General features: G+C 39.6%; 1 protein-coding gene across 1 annotated transcript in view; it reads left to right on the forward strand.

The window, feature by feature from the left end:
* The window catches only part of cacna1bb (calcium channel, voltage-dependent, N type, alpha 1B subunit, b), a 233897-nt gene that overhangs the window by 130967 nt on the left and 91038 nt on the right, over positions 1-11892 (forward strand). Inside the window, exons 11-15 of the mRNA XM_013908920.1 lie at positions 1980-2069; positions 4766-4987; positions 5079-5191; positions 5297-5409; positions 7571-7702. Coding sequence (XP_013764374.1) covers positions 1980-2069; positions 4766-4987; positions 5079-5191; positions 5297-5409; positions 7571-7702 — 670 coding nt within the window. The remainder of the gene's footprint in view (positions 1-1979; positions 2070-4765; positions 4988-5078; positions 5192-5296; positions 5410-7570; positions 7703-11892) is intronic.

Genomic DNA, 11892 nt, shown 5'->3' on the forward strand with positions numbered 1-11892 from the left:
AGAGCAAATGATCGATCACCTCTAGATTTCAGTCGAGATCTGGGCTGAACCAGCAGTAACTGTGAGGATGACCTTAAAGCCCTGGCAGGAGCATATGGGTTTAAAAGTTCCTTAAGATAGCTTGGTGCAGTGTTATTGGTAATTTTTAAAGTAAACAACAAATTTTTAAATTGAATACGATATTTGACAGGCAACCAGTGCAGATCAGCAAGGACAGGAGTAATGTGGGCAAACTTCTTGGTTTTAGTTACTTAGTTACTCATATTTTGTATTTTGAGCCTGTATGTATACTTTTAACTCTATGGGAATTAGAGAAAATCCAAAATACATTAAAACCTGTGCACCCAGCAGTTAAAATAAATCGTTTAAGCCCGAAATTACTGTGACATTCATGCCTATGGTGAGTGTACTATGTAAACTTATAATCTTAACTGTATTTGTGCTAATTAGTGGTTTTTACTCAAACAATTACTCTTATTACATTTAACATTAAAATAAAATATAAAATATAGCGCGGAGTGTTACATGAAGTCCTTAATGAACATCTGTAAAATATGCTGTCAGTACAGTGCAGCCTGCTGGTCATGACTGCAAAATATATCAGCATTTATGATTAGCCAGACATTTGATTGCTAATCATGGTTTCCACTCTGCCCTCTCATCTTCACTGTTCTTTGTCTCTGTCTCTGTCTCTTCCTCATGATGTCATTGCATTAGGCCCGATGTGAAGGGAGGGGTTAATTAGTGGGATTAACAGCGATAGTCTGAAGGAAACTTATTGAACCAACACACATACATACATGACGGTAAACTGATACACACACATTTGATACACATGCATGCTAATGACTCCAGCAAAATGACAGTAGTCAGCAGCGTTATTTCCCTCAATCAGTTACAAATGGAGGATTAAAACGTATGAGGCACAGCTTTAGAAAAACCGCTCTGATGTTGTTGAAGCAGAAAATATGTATTTGGCATCCGTCAGATGAATGACAGGTATGATTAGCGGAGCACAGTGTCAATCATAGCTGCCCGTCTGGAGAAAAAAAGGATTATAAAACTCTTTATTCTGAAATGATTTACCAAGTCTTTTAATGATAAGAAATTGAGGAAATTAGCCTTTTTATAACGTACTCTACAGGCTGGATATTTCATTTATAGATAAAAGATGTGCGGCAGCTGCTTTCAATTACTTTCAAAGAACAGAAATTAAAAAAAAAAACATTAAAATATAACATCTGTTGCTTTTCTCACAAATATGGGGTTTCTTTAATTTAATCATTTGTGCAGATATCTCCTTGTTTTCAAATCAGTTTGGCTGTTTTTTGAGCTCCTATAAATGAATCATTATATAATGCTTAAAACAAAGCAAACCCGCCAACCAAAACATATGTTATCTTAGTGCAGGTACAGGCATTTCTTCAAAAACCGAGTTTTTACAGGTTTATACTTTCATAGCTGCTTTTTTCCCTCTCTGAAGAGGGAACAAAGGTTTCTGGGATTCAGTTACAGAAAGAGATTTGATGATGAAGAATTAGACTTGGAGTGGTCTCAAAGCTGTATTTATTTTCTCAGCCTCCTTCCTGCCTCTCAGCTGCTTTCCCGAGCAGATATACAGGCGTTTGGATTTAATGAACGAGCCCACCACTCCAACGGCACTGAAGTGGTCACATGACCCTCACATTCATGTCATGCTGGCGGTTTTTCATTCCAAGGCCGACTTCAAGCAGCAAGGCAGAAAATCTCCAAATGAAAAACGTGATTGATGCCTGCTATTCATAGCTCCCAATTAGCTCACCCATCTTCACCACACGCACACAGTTGTTCCATTGGAAAAAGAAAATGCTAGCATTTCTTGGCATAATTAACTTCACTTTCACAGATCTGCATTAAATAATGCAGATGAAGCAGAACAGGTCCTACTGTATCCTCATATATATTATTATCCTTTTACATCCGTGCTGTTCTCTTTACAGTCCTGAAGCGAGGCAAAGTGAAGAAGGGTAAAAACGACCTGATCAGCGCTGAGGAGGGGGAGGATCCTTTCGCAGACATCTCCTCTGTTGGTAAATCTTTTTTTTTTTTACCCACGTCCACCAGCAGGATACCCCTGACCTTTACATGCTGTCTATTCACAAACACGACCTTTACAATAAACCCCCCATAAAGGCTCATCTTCTACAGTGAACACGTTCTCTGACTCTGTCGCCTCCCTTTATCAGATCAGGATGCCATGTCTCTGCAACATTTAAACACGAGGCCAAAGATCTTAATAATGTATATTATTCTAGCAGCTCTTGGATTCAGAGACCGAATGTCTAAAGTTTCTCCTGGCTGTGGATCACCTTGAGGGCAAAGGAGCATAATTAACTTTTCTAATTAGGCTGTTGAAATAGCAGGAGAATCACCTGCAGCATATTCAAATTATACTTTTTAATATTAAGGGACTTCATGCTTCCCAACAAAGCCAACGTGTAATTGCTTGTCTGTGGGTTGGAAACAGGCATTAGCAGGGTAAATGAAACAATTTAGCTGCCTTCTTTTTTCCCCCCATTATCTGATCTAATGACTGTTTTTTTGTTTGTTTGTTTCTTTAGAAAAAACATTGCTGAGGGAATAGATGTCATATATATTCCATGTCTCATCTCACTGGTTTCACTCATAATGCCTGCAGTTCTGCTGTGCAGCACAGAAGTAGTAGGTGCACAGTTTTAATGAGCAGCTGCAGGTAAATTTCAAGGAGTGTTTAGGTGATTTAATGGTTTGATTTATGTCCCATGGGGAGATTTTAAAAAAAAATTTTTAATCAGTTTACAATCTTGGCCATGAACAAGTTTATTGCTTGGGAGCAGATTTAAAAGTGTGTTAAATCTGTTTAGAGCACATTTTTCTACCTAGTATAACAGTTAAAAGAAACTTTTTGTGAGCTTAGCTCAATAGTTGCCCCCAAAATAGCAGCAACTTACCAGTAACTTATTAATACCAGTAACTAAAAACTTAAAAACACACACTGAAGATTAGGATAATATAAAACCAGCAGTCTTAAAAAATGTCTATAGCATGAAAATAGAACAGTATTTCAAATTAAAACAAGATAAATACGAACAGAACTGAGAGCCCGACCCCATGTTGTTCTAAAACTGTTCTATTTCTACATTGACCAAACCACAAAGATATTATTTTATTGTGCATTCACTGAATCAGTTTTGTCCTTTCTATTGGTGTCATGTGCAAAAAGTCTCAGTCTACATGAAATAGTCAAATGGAAGAATTACACTCGAGTGAGTGTCCCTGTGCACCAGACAGTTACAGCTGGCTCAGTTTTCCTTCAATACTTACACCTTTTTCCTGGTGACTTTCAGTTTCTTCCTAGATGTATCAGACTCGTATTCAGAGGAGGGCTTATGCGTAATATCAGCGGTTTAAGTCTGGGAGATTTTTTCTAGGGGGATGTTTCAACTGCAATTTTAACTCCTTATTTGTTGTTAGAAAGAACGGCCTTACAACTATGCATGAGAAAACTGAGCAGTACCAGGAGGTGAAGATGCAGCAGACGTGGAAAGTGAAATCCAAAGTGGTTCCTGCGATAATAGGAGCATTAGGGGATATTAGTAGCATTATGTAAACCCCAAACTGGAAAACTGGAAGAGTAGCTCCAGCAGATTCTACGTACAACATTCAAGCCTGTGGTAAACAATCCAGACATGCTGTGCAGAGTATCTCTCTGTAGGTACAAATAAAGTGATCTGAATCTCAAACACCCTGAGACCAGTGACACTCGCTTTAGGGGCATAAAATTAGGATGCTACCTTATCTGTATTTATGGGTCTCAGTGGGTACATTGTGGTAAAGGAGAAGCAGTGGAGTACTTTAGTGACCTGACTGGAGCAAATAAATAAATAAATACACACACACACACACACACACACACACACATATATAGATATATATATATATATAGAGAGAGAGAGATTGATAGATAGATATACACACACACTTTTACTCTGTTTTGTATTCCATGAGTACAGACCTAATATTTGAAAGAAAAAAAAACTACAGTTGCATCAAAGCCTTCCTACTGCTCTGTCTAACCTGCATGAGCTGCTCATGTGTAGAGGAGAGAGGTTATTTACAGAGAATTAACAGTGCCTTTGACACTGGGTTCATAAAGTCTGTTGTGTTTGTTTTGGTTGAAATTCTGAGTGCAGCTTTCTTAACCCAACAGAAGTAAAATGTTTATTTCTTCGAAGCAAAAAATCCCAATACACAGAAGCCTGAATATTTAATTACACCACAGCTGAAAGGGCAGGATGTGATGCATGCAAGCTCTTATTAGAAAACATTACTGTAAAAAAAATTATAAACCAAACCACACCAGCTTAGTTTATATGAGTCACATAATGTGAGTCTTTTATGAATGAAAGGCAGGAAACCAGTGTGCCAAACACATACCCATATCCATCACACAGTTCCTGTAAAACTACAGCTGGCCTAAGTGTTTCTATACAGATTTACGTTACAATAAAAAATATTTAATTTATGTCTAAAAGAGGAAGTAGGTGGATTATTTTCTCTATGATTGCTAAACGAAAGCCTTGTAAGCATTACAGCCATCTGAGTGTAAAAGCTAATTTTAAGATCACCAGGGGAAAAAAGCAAAGGAAACGGACAGTGATTCATTGTGAAAACTGTGAATCTGAGAAATAATTAGACGCTGCACACTCACACATTTCCTTTCTCACCTCATGGTCATCGTTTTCAGCTCCTCCTGGCTCTCCGTTTGGTCGGGCCAGTGTGAAAAGCAGCGGTAAGATGGACAGCTCATCTTACTTCCGGCGCAAAGAGAAGAGGACCCGCTTCTTCATCCGCCGCATGGTGAAGGCTCAGAGTTTCTACTGGATCGTCCTGTGTGTGGTTGGCCTCAACACACTCTGCGTGGCCATAGTCCACTATGACCAACCCGAGTGGCTTACAAGAGCCCTCTGTAAGTGTCAGAATAAAATGCACTCCTACATACTCACTTATTCACCGCCTGTATGACTACACGCTCTCTGTTTTGTTGCTCTGTCCATCAGACACTGCAGAGTTTGTGTTTCTGGGTTTGTTTCTGACTGAGATGACTTTGAAGATGTACGGCCTCGGAGTAAGGAATTATTTCCACTCCTCCTTTAACTGCTTTGATTTTGGGGTAAGTGTAGGCTGTAATCCAAGCTTCTGTTTGGTGATGACTGGTGTCCTAAAAGCAGAGCCACACACATCAGGTAATAACTTTACCTTCTCCTTTTGTCTTCAGGTGATTGTTGGCAGCATTTTTGAGGTGATCTGGGACATGATTAAACCAGGAGCATCGTTTGGTATCAGTGTGCTGAGAGCTCTGAGACTGCTTAGGATTTTCAAAGTCACCAAGTAAGTTCACTGTGTGAAACTACAAGGTATAACCATACATTTGTCACGGTTCTGGGTGACTTTGACCCAGCATTTTGAGTTCTTATGTTTTGGTTTGATTTTGTATTATGGGTTATATTCTGATTCCCTTGTTGTGCTTTGTTGATCATTATTATAAATCTATGTTTCAGTTTATTCTGGTTAAGGGTTTAGTTCTTAGGTTTTGTCCTTGTGCCCTCGTGTTTCCTGTTTTATTTTGAAGGTTTATGTCTTATATCAGTGTTTCTAGTTTTGCTTTCTCTGTCTCGTTAGGTCTAATTTCTCCCAGCTGTGTCCCCACCTTTTCCTCATTCCCTCATGTGTGTATATAGTGTGTGTCCTCCAGTGTTCAGCGTCGTGTCGTACCCTCAGATTTGCCTTTGTGTTTCCGGTCTCAGCTTTCATTGTTCAGTTTATGTGTTTGTTATTTGCTGGTAATAAAGCTGTGGTTTTTGAGTTGCTATTTTGTCTCGACGAGTCTCCGCCTGCCTGCACACAGATCCCTGACAACATGCCTTCAATGCAGAAATGTTTTCTTTGTTTGCACTTTGCAGCCCTACCAATATTATTGTGTTCATTGTGTGCTGCAGTTTAGATGAAAAATGTCTCCTTCTTGGTGTCATAAATCAGACAAAGTGGAACACAAAAACAGTATACAGTGCATAACTGTGAAATATACATAACGTTAGAGTGAGAAATCTTAAGGAGTCTGCTTTTTATCTCTTTGCCTTGACTTTTAATCTGAACACTTAAAATGTGTCTTCAGGAAGCAATACAGGAAAAGCTTTCAATGTATCATAAAACTCAAAGCACTACTTTACTGAGCAAAACCTGAATCTAGCTGAAAATTGTATTGCATTCATGTATATGGTTCTAATTGCACTCTTAAGGTCTTCCCACAGTATTTCTTTTTCAGACATTCTGTTGTATATTTATTGTTGTGCTTGACATAACTGTCCTGTTGTATGAGCTCTTCGGTTTGGGCATCACACAGTCTGACCTTGGTGTTAGGTGTAGGCTGTGTGCAGACAGGAATCGTGGACCCAAAAGTGCAGACACTTGGAGACACAAAGTAAACTTAAGAAACAGCTTTAATACTGAACTAAAAAGATACCAGAACTGAGACTTTAAACATAAACTCAGGCAAGCAGACAAACACACAGCAAAATAAACGGTAGATCGCGACACAGAGAAACACAGGGCTTAAATACACAGAGGGAGCAATCAGGGAATGGGTAACAGGAGGGAAACACAGCTGGGGCAAATCAGGCCTAACGAGACAAGGGGAAGCGAAACCAGATACATTAACCTCAGACAAGGACCTTCAAAATAAAACAGGAAACATGACACAGACTGAACTAAAGACACAGACTCACACGCACGCACTGCAACAGAGGGAACAGAGACGTGGGACCAGGGCAGACACAGACACTGACTGGACACGGGGATATAGCTACTAAGGATACACAGAGACACGAACTACACAAGGGGATACAGCTGACAGGGGAGACAGAGCAACTAGAGAAGACAGAGACATAAACCATAAGACAGAACTCAAAGAAACCAAAGACTAGAAATTATAAATAATATAATAAACTCAAAAACCCTGGGTCAACGACCCAGGCATCCTAACACTTGGGGTTAATTTATTGGGTTGTCCACTCCTGCTAATATTGTGGCATTGTGCTAATACACACCTGCAACGTAACACTTGGACTGCACTTGACTAGACCTGATAATAAACTTACCAATACATCTATAAAACAGTTTCTTACCAGAAGGTCCTAAATATTGAAGCTGTGTTCTTCTATTCTTTTCTGCCTTGCTCCCTGTACTGACAATCATGTCATAGTTTATACCTTTCATGCCATAAGATTAGCCTTAATCTTGTCATTCAGTGAGACTGGCAGCTGTACACCCTGACACACTGATTTGTTTTATGCCACCTACACTTCTTGTTGCTATTTGTTCCACTCTGCCCTCCTCTGCTTTGGTTGTTCTGATATGTGTATTTGCAAGATTTGTCATATTACTTCTGTCTGAGTCTTCCTGTTTGCTTTTTTGTTTTTTTGTGTGTGTGTGCTCCAGTATGTACAACAATAATTTCTTTGTGCCCCTCTTTTTGTTTGCTCTTTCATGTCAGATACTGGAACTCTTTAAGGAACCTTGTTGTTTCCCTCCTGAACTCAATGAAGTCCATCATCAGCTTGCTCTTCCTCCTGTTCCTCTTCATTGTGGTCTTTGCCTTGCTGGGGATGCAGCTCTTCGGAGGACAGTAAGTGATTTGTCCAACCTGATCTGCTCTTTTTCCTCCTCTTTCCAACCATTTATAATTCATCACACGAGCACCAACACAAACACAAATCCTCTCCTCTTCTACTTCTCTACTCATTTCCCCACCTGACCCTTCTTGTGTATGATCCCTGGCCCAGCGTGGCAGTGGTGACAGACATGTTGACACAGCAGGTAGCTGGCAGATCAGCAGTAGTGACTGCAGCCCTTTGATATCACTCTCAGCAGGAGCTCCATGTCTTCTAACAACGGGAACACCTCATGATTCTGGGCTGGCTGCAGTTAATCAAAGGCCTGGCATCCGGCCCCGTCTGACTCAACTCACACACAAACATTTTACTTTCTCTCTCCTCACATATCATCTCACATCACACAAATACTGCTCTGGTCAGATAGTTTGCCTTTTTAAATCTACAGTACTAAAATTATTATTAAATCCTGTTGAGTGCTTAAAAAGAAGGTAACTGGATGTCTCTTGGCTTGTGAAGATATTTCACATCTCGTCCAAAAGGCTTCCTCATTTCTATAACAACTGTGTGACCCAGGTATTTAACCCAATGTAGGGGGCCCTTTGGAGGTATTCCTGAGGGTCATTGATCCCCTATTGATCATGTGAGCCATCACAAGCGTGGATCATTGCAGCTGCCGAGGTTTCACCAAGTGTAAATCTCTATATGTCATGGCCCTGCGTTGTAGTTTTTGGACATTATAGTGTTTGAATATTCTGAGTTGATTCTTGGTTTCATTTACCTCATGCTATAAGTGTTTAGTGAGACTAATTCCTCCCTCAGTGCTTCTCTCGTTCTCTTGTGTCTAGCTTCCTGTGTTGGTTTTTGTAGTCTCCAGCCTTATCTCCATGTTTATTTTCCCGTTTCACCGGTCTTGTCTCTGTCTCCTGCTCTCTCAGCTCAGTCATGTCCCCATCTGGGCTTTGTTCTGCCCCTCCACTCTGTCGTGTCTCCATGTCTGTTTTATCCCCAGCTCCTGTGTCTAGTCACTTGTTTTAGCCTCTGTGTGCACTCCCCAGCATCTCAGCTGTGTAGTCAGTTGCGTCTGGTTGCTGTCTCTCCATCTCCATCTTGTCTCTATGTTGCTCAAAAGAGTGTCTTTTCTCCACTTTTTTGAGAATGCCAAACTTGTCACTGGGATTAATAATATCCTACCTAGTTTGGAATACCCTATGATCCAGAAACTGACATTGTACATGGAAGCCATGTTATATCTAGCCATTAAACTATAAAGAATTTATATAATATAAAGAATAAAAATTTTCACATTTTAAAGTCTAGAATGTTTAATCAACCAACCATACAACCATCCATCCATGTTTACCTGCTTATTCAATTAATGGTAGCAGGGAACTGGAGCCTATCGTGCACGTGTTGCACTGTGGGAGAATGCCAGACCACCCGGAGAGAGAACCCATGGAAGCATGGGGAGAACATGCAAACACAACACAGAGAGGGGTCAGCTGGCTAGCAGGAGGCTGGCAGAAAAAAAAACAATCAAGTAGAACAATTAATCTCAGTGAAGTTAGTCCAAAGCACAAGGAAGCACCGTGCTTCCCAAGTGGGAATAAGCACAGACTGGAAAACCAGGGTAGCTGAGGCAGGGATTATATTTGATTGCAGACACAGATTCAAAGAGTAGTGGTGAAAAACAATCAGAAAAAAATTACACACAGTGATGTCATTTGTGAGACAAAAAAAGGTGCTGGTATTTCTGTGTGTCCACCATTTGAAAAACAATAAGCAACACATGGAAGTATTTAGTATTAAGTAGTGGAGTATTTCTTAATCATTCTTTTTAATTTGGAAAAACTGCACTCATTTGCTTTGCAATGTTCTTCCTCCAAGAAAGTTTAAACTGAACAACCAAAACACATTTAAAATGATATTTTAACCAAGTAGTGGCACATTATGTGATAAAACAACAACAACAAGTTTTTCATCAAAAACAGGCTTCTAGATGTATTTATCGGTGTCAATGGTTAGTACTGTTGCCTCACAAGAAAAAGGAAAAGCCTAATGTGCTGAGTGACCTTTTTATTTGGAGTTAGTATGTTCTCAAAGACTGATTGTTGTAAATTCGAGCGTGGATGAGCTGTTTGTCTCTCTGATGTCCCTGCCTTTTAGCAAAGTCAGCTGGGGTGACTTCAGTCACCACGAAAACACTGGTTTGCAAAGCAGTTAAAAAACATGGATGGATTTATGTTCCTCCTGGTCAGGCATACCTAACTTAAACAAAAATTTAAACAAATAGATGAGTTTATAAGCTGTAGTGTTTAATAGGTTGGATTCTATGTCAGGTTGTCAGAGTGATGAGTCCTGCATGATGTTATAAATGTTATAAATACGCTTTTATTTAAAGCATTGACCTCAGATGGTTTAAGAATCTCTTCTCCATTGTATTTTTCTCCGCTCTGGCAGGTCATAAATACACTCAACTGAAATGCACAGACGGCCTTCATAAAAACCACAACTGAATTTCTTTGAAGCAGGAGGCTGTTGCCATGGCATCAAGCCTTACATCAGTCTGCAGCATCATTTAACATCACATCAGTCTCTGGTGATGGACAAGTGTGAGATGAGTCTGACATCCACATGGTGCTTGTAGCCAGCTGAGCACACCAGGCTGAGCACAGTGTTCTCTGCCCACCATAACAACCATGCTATTGTTAATTCCCTTATTCGAACATTTTTACCTTTAAAAATGTGCCCAGGATTTTAAATATCTTTTTTGTGTTCATGAGTCTAAACATAGAAGTGGTTCAGTTGGGTCAGGTAAAATCTAAAGAAACCGCAACAGTTCCTCAGACAGAGCTTCGTTTTAAATAAAAAGTTTTCAAACCTTTTTTTTTTTTCTTTCTTTCTTTTTCAAACCTAAGTAGAAGACTGAATGGCCTTTTAAAAGGCAGCAGAAGTGCTTTGTTATACCCAGGCTTTATTTTTGGCTCAGAGATTATGTACTTGCTCTCAGAACGGTAAAAATTCTGAGAACTGAAAGATAAACAGCTTGAGGTAGAGGACTGTGTTCATCCTCCTGCTGAGACTCACAGGACATCGTTGACTGTTTTGCAAAAGTGATAAGCTCAAAAGTGCAGGATTTATTATAATGCAATAATTTTTGGTTTTCTGTTGGCTGCTTTGTAGCTCTCAGTTTTAGAGGCACAGACCTTCTTTTGTTGATTAACTCTGACTTTTTGTGGGCACAGGAGAGATGGCATTTTTACATTTTCTGCTCAGGCCCTTTTAAGTGTCCAGGATTGGTAATTGTACATCCTTTCAAAACAGATCAGAAACAGAAAACATCAAAGGACAATTGTTTACTCCCAACCTGTTTGACATTCCAGTTAATGAGTTTTTGGAACATTTTAAAAGACTTGGCATTTCATCAAAAAATTTAAAAGATTAATCTGCAATGAAAATAATCACTCGTGGTCAGTCAGTCCATCCAGGAATTTATTATGCTGCAAAGATGTAATACAAATTAAAATTAATCCCATCATTTTCTACAGTGTTTCAGAACTTCTTCAAAAGCCAGAGTGAACAAAGAAAAATCAAGGCTGAGGTTCCACAGAAAAAATCAGTCTGACTGTGATCTGAAATGCATTTTTAAAATAAATGTTACCAACACAAATGAATTGTTTGTCAAGTCTTATGACACTTCAGCGTTAGCATATTGTGTAGATGCTAATCTAAAAGTGCTGGCTGAGCCTGCACCCGCTCAACTTGCTTGTTGAAGGAAGTCGCACATTGACCATGGCGGTTAGCAAGAGGAAATTCATGTGTTATGGTGCCACATCATTGAAACATCTTTACTAGCTAATGCTAGCTGTGTTCCTCAGAGCAGTAAAAACAGTTCCAGCGGTAGCTTGCCTCGCCTCACGTGCTATTCCCCATCAGTTTACTGTGAAAGATTCACAGTTTATCCACAACGTGCATGCGCAAATCACAAAAAAAGAGATGTTAAACAGTGACAGCTACAATTTCCTATGAGTACAAAAGAAGCAGAGCTTTGAGCAACAATAGACAACCGTGGTCACAAGATGGCAGTGATCTAAAGCAGGGGTAGGCAACCTTTTTGATCATGAGCGCCATCTAAAATTTCCTCAGAAGTCAGTGTGCCATATGATTGCATTAGCAATAAATTTAATAACGCTCTATATTAACA

Source organism: Pundamilia nyererei, unplaced genomic scaffold (assembly GCF_000239375.1).
Source record: "Pundamilia nyererei isolate P.nyererei 1_Seehausen unplaced genomic scaffold, PunNye1.0 scaffold00016, whole genome shotgun sequence".
Taxonomy (NCBI): domain Eukaryota; kingdom Metazoa; phylum Chordata; class Actinopteri; order Cichliformes; family Cichlidae; genus Pundamilia; species Pundamilia nyererei.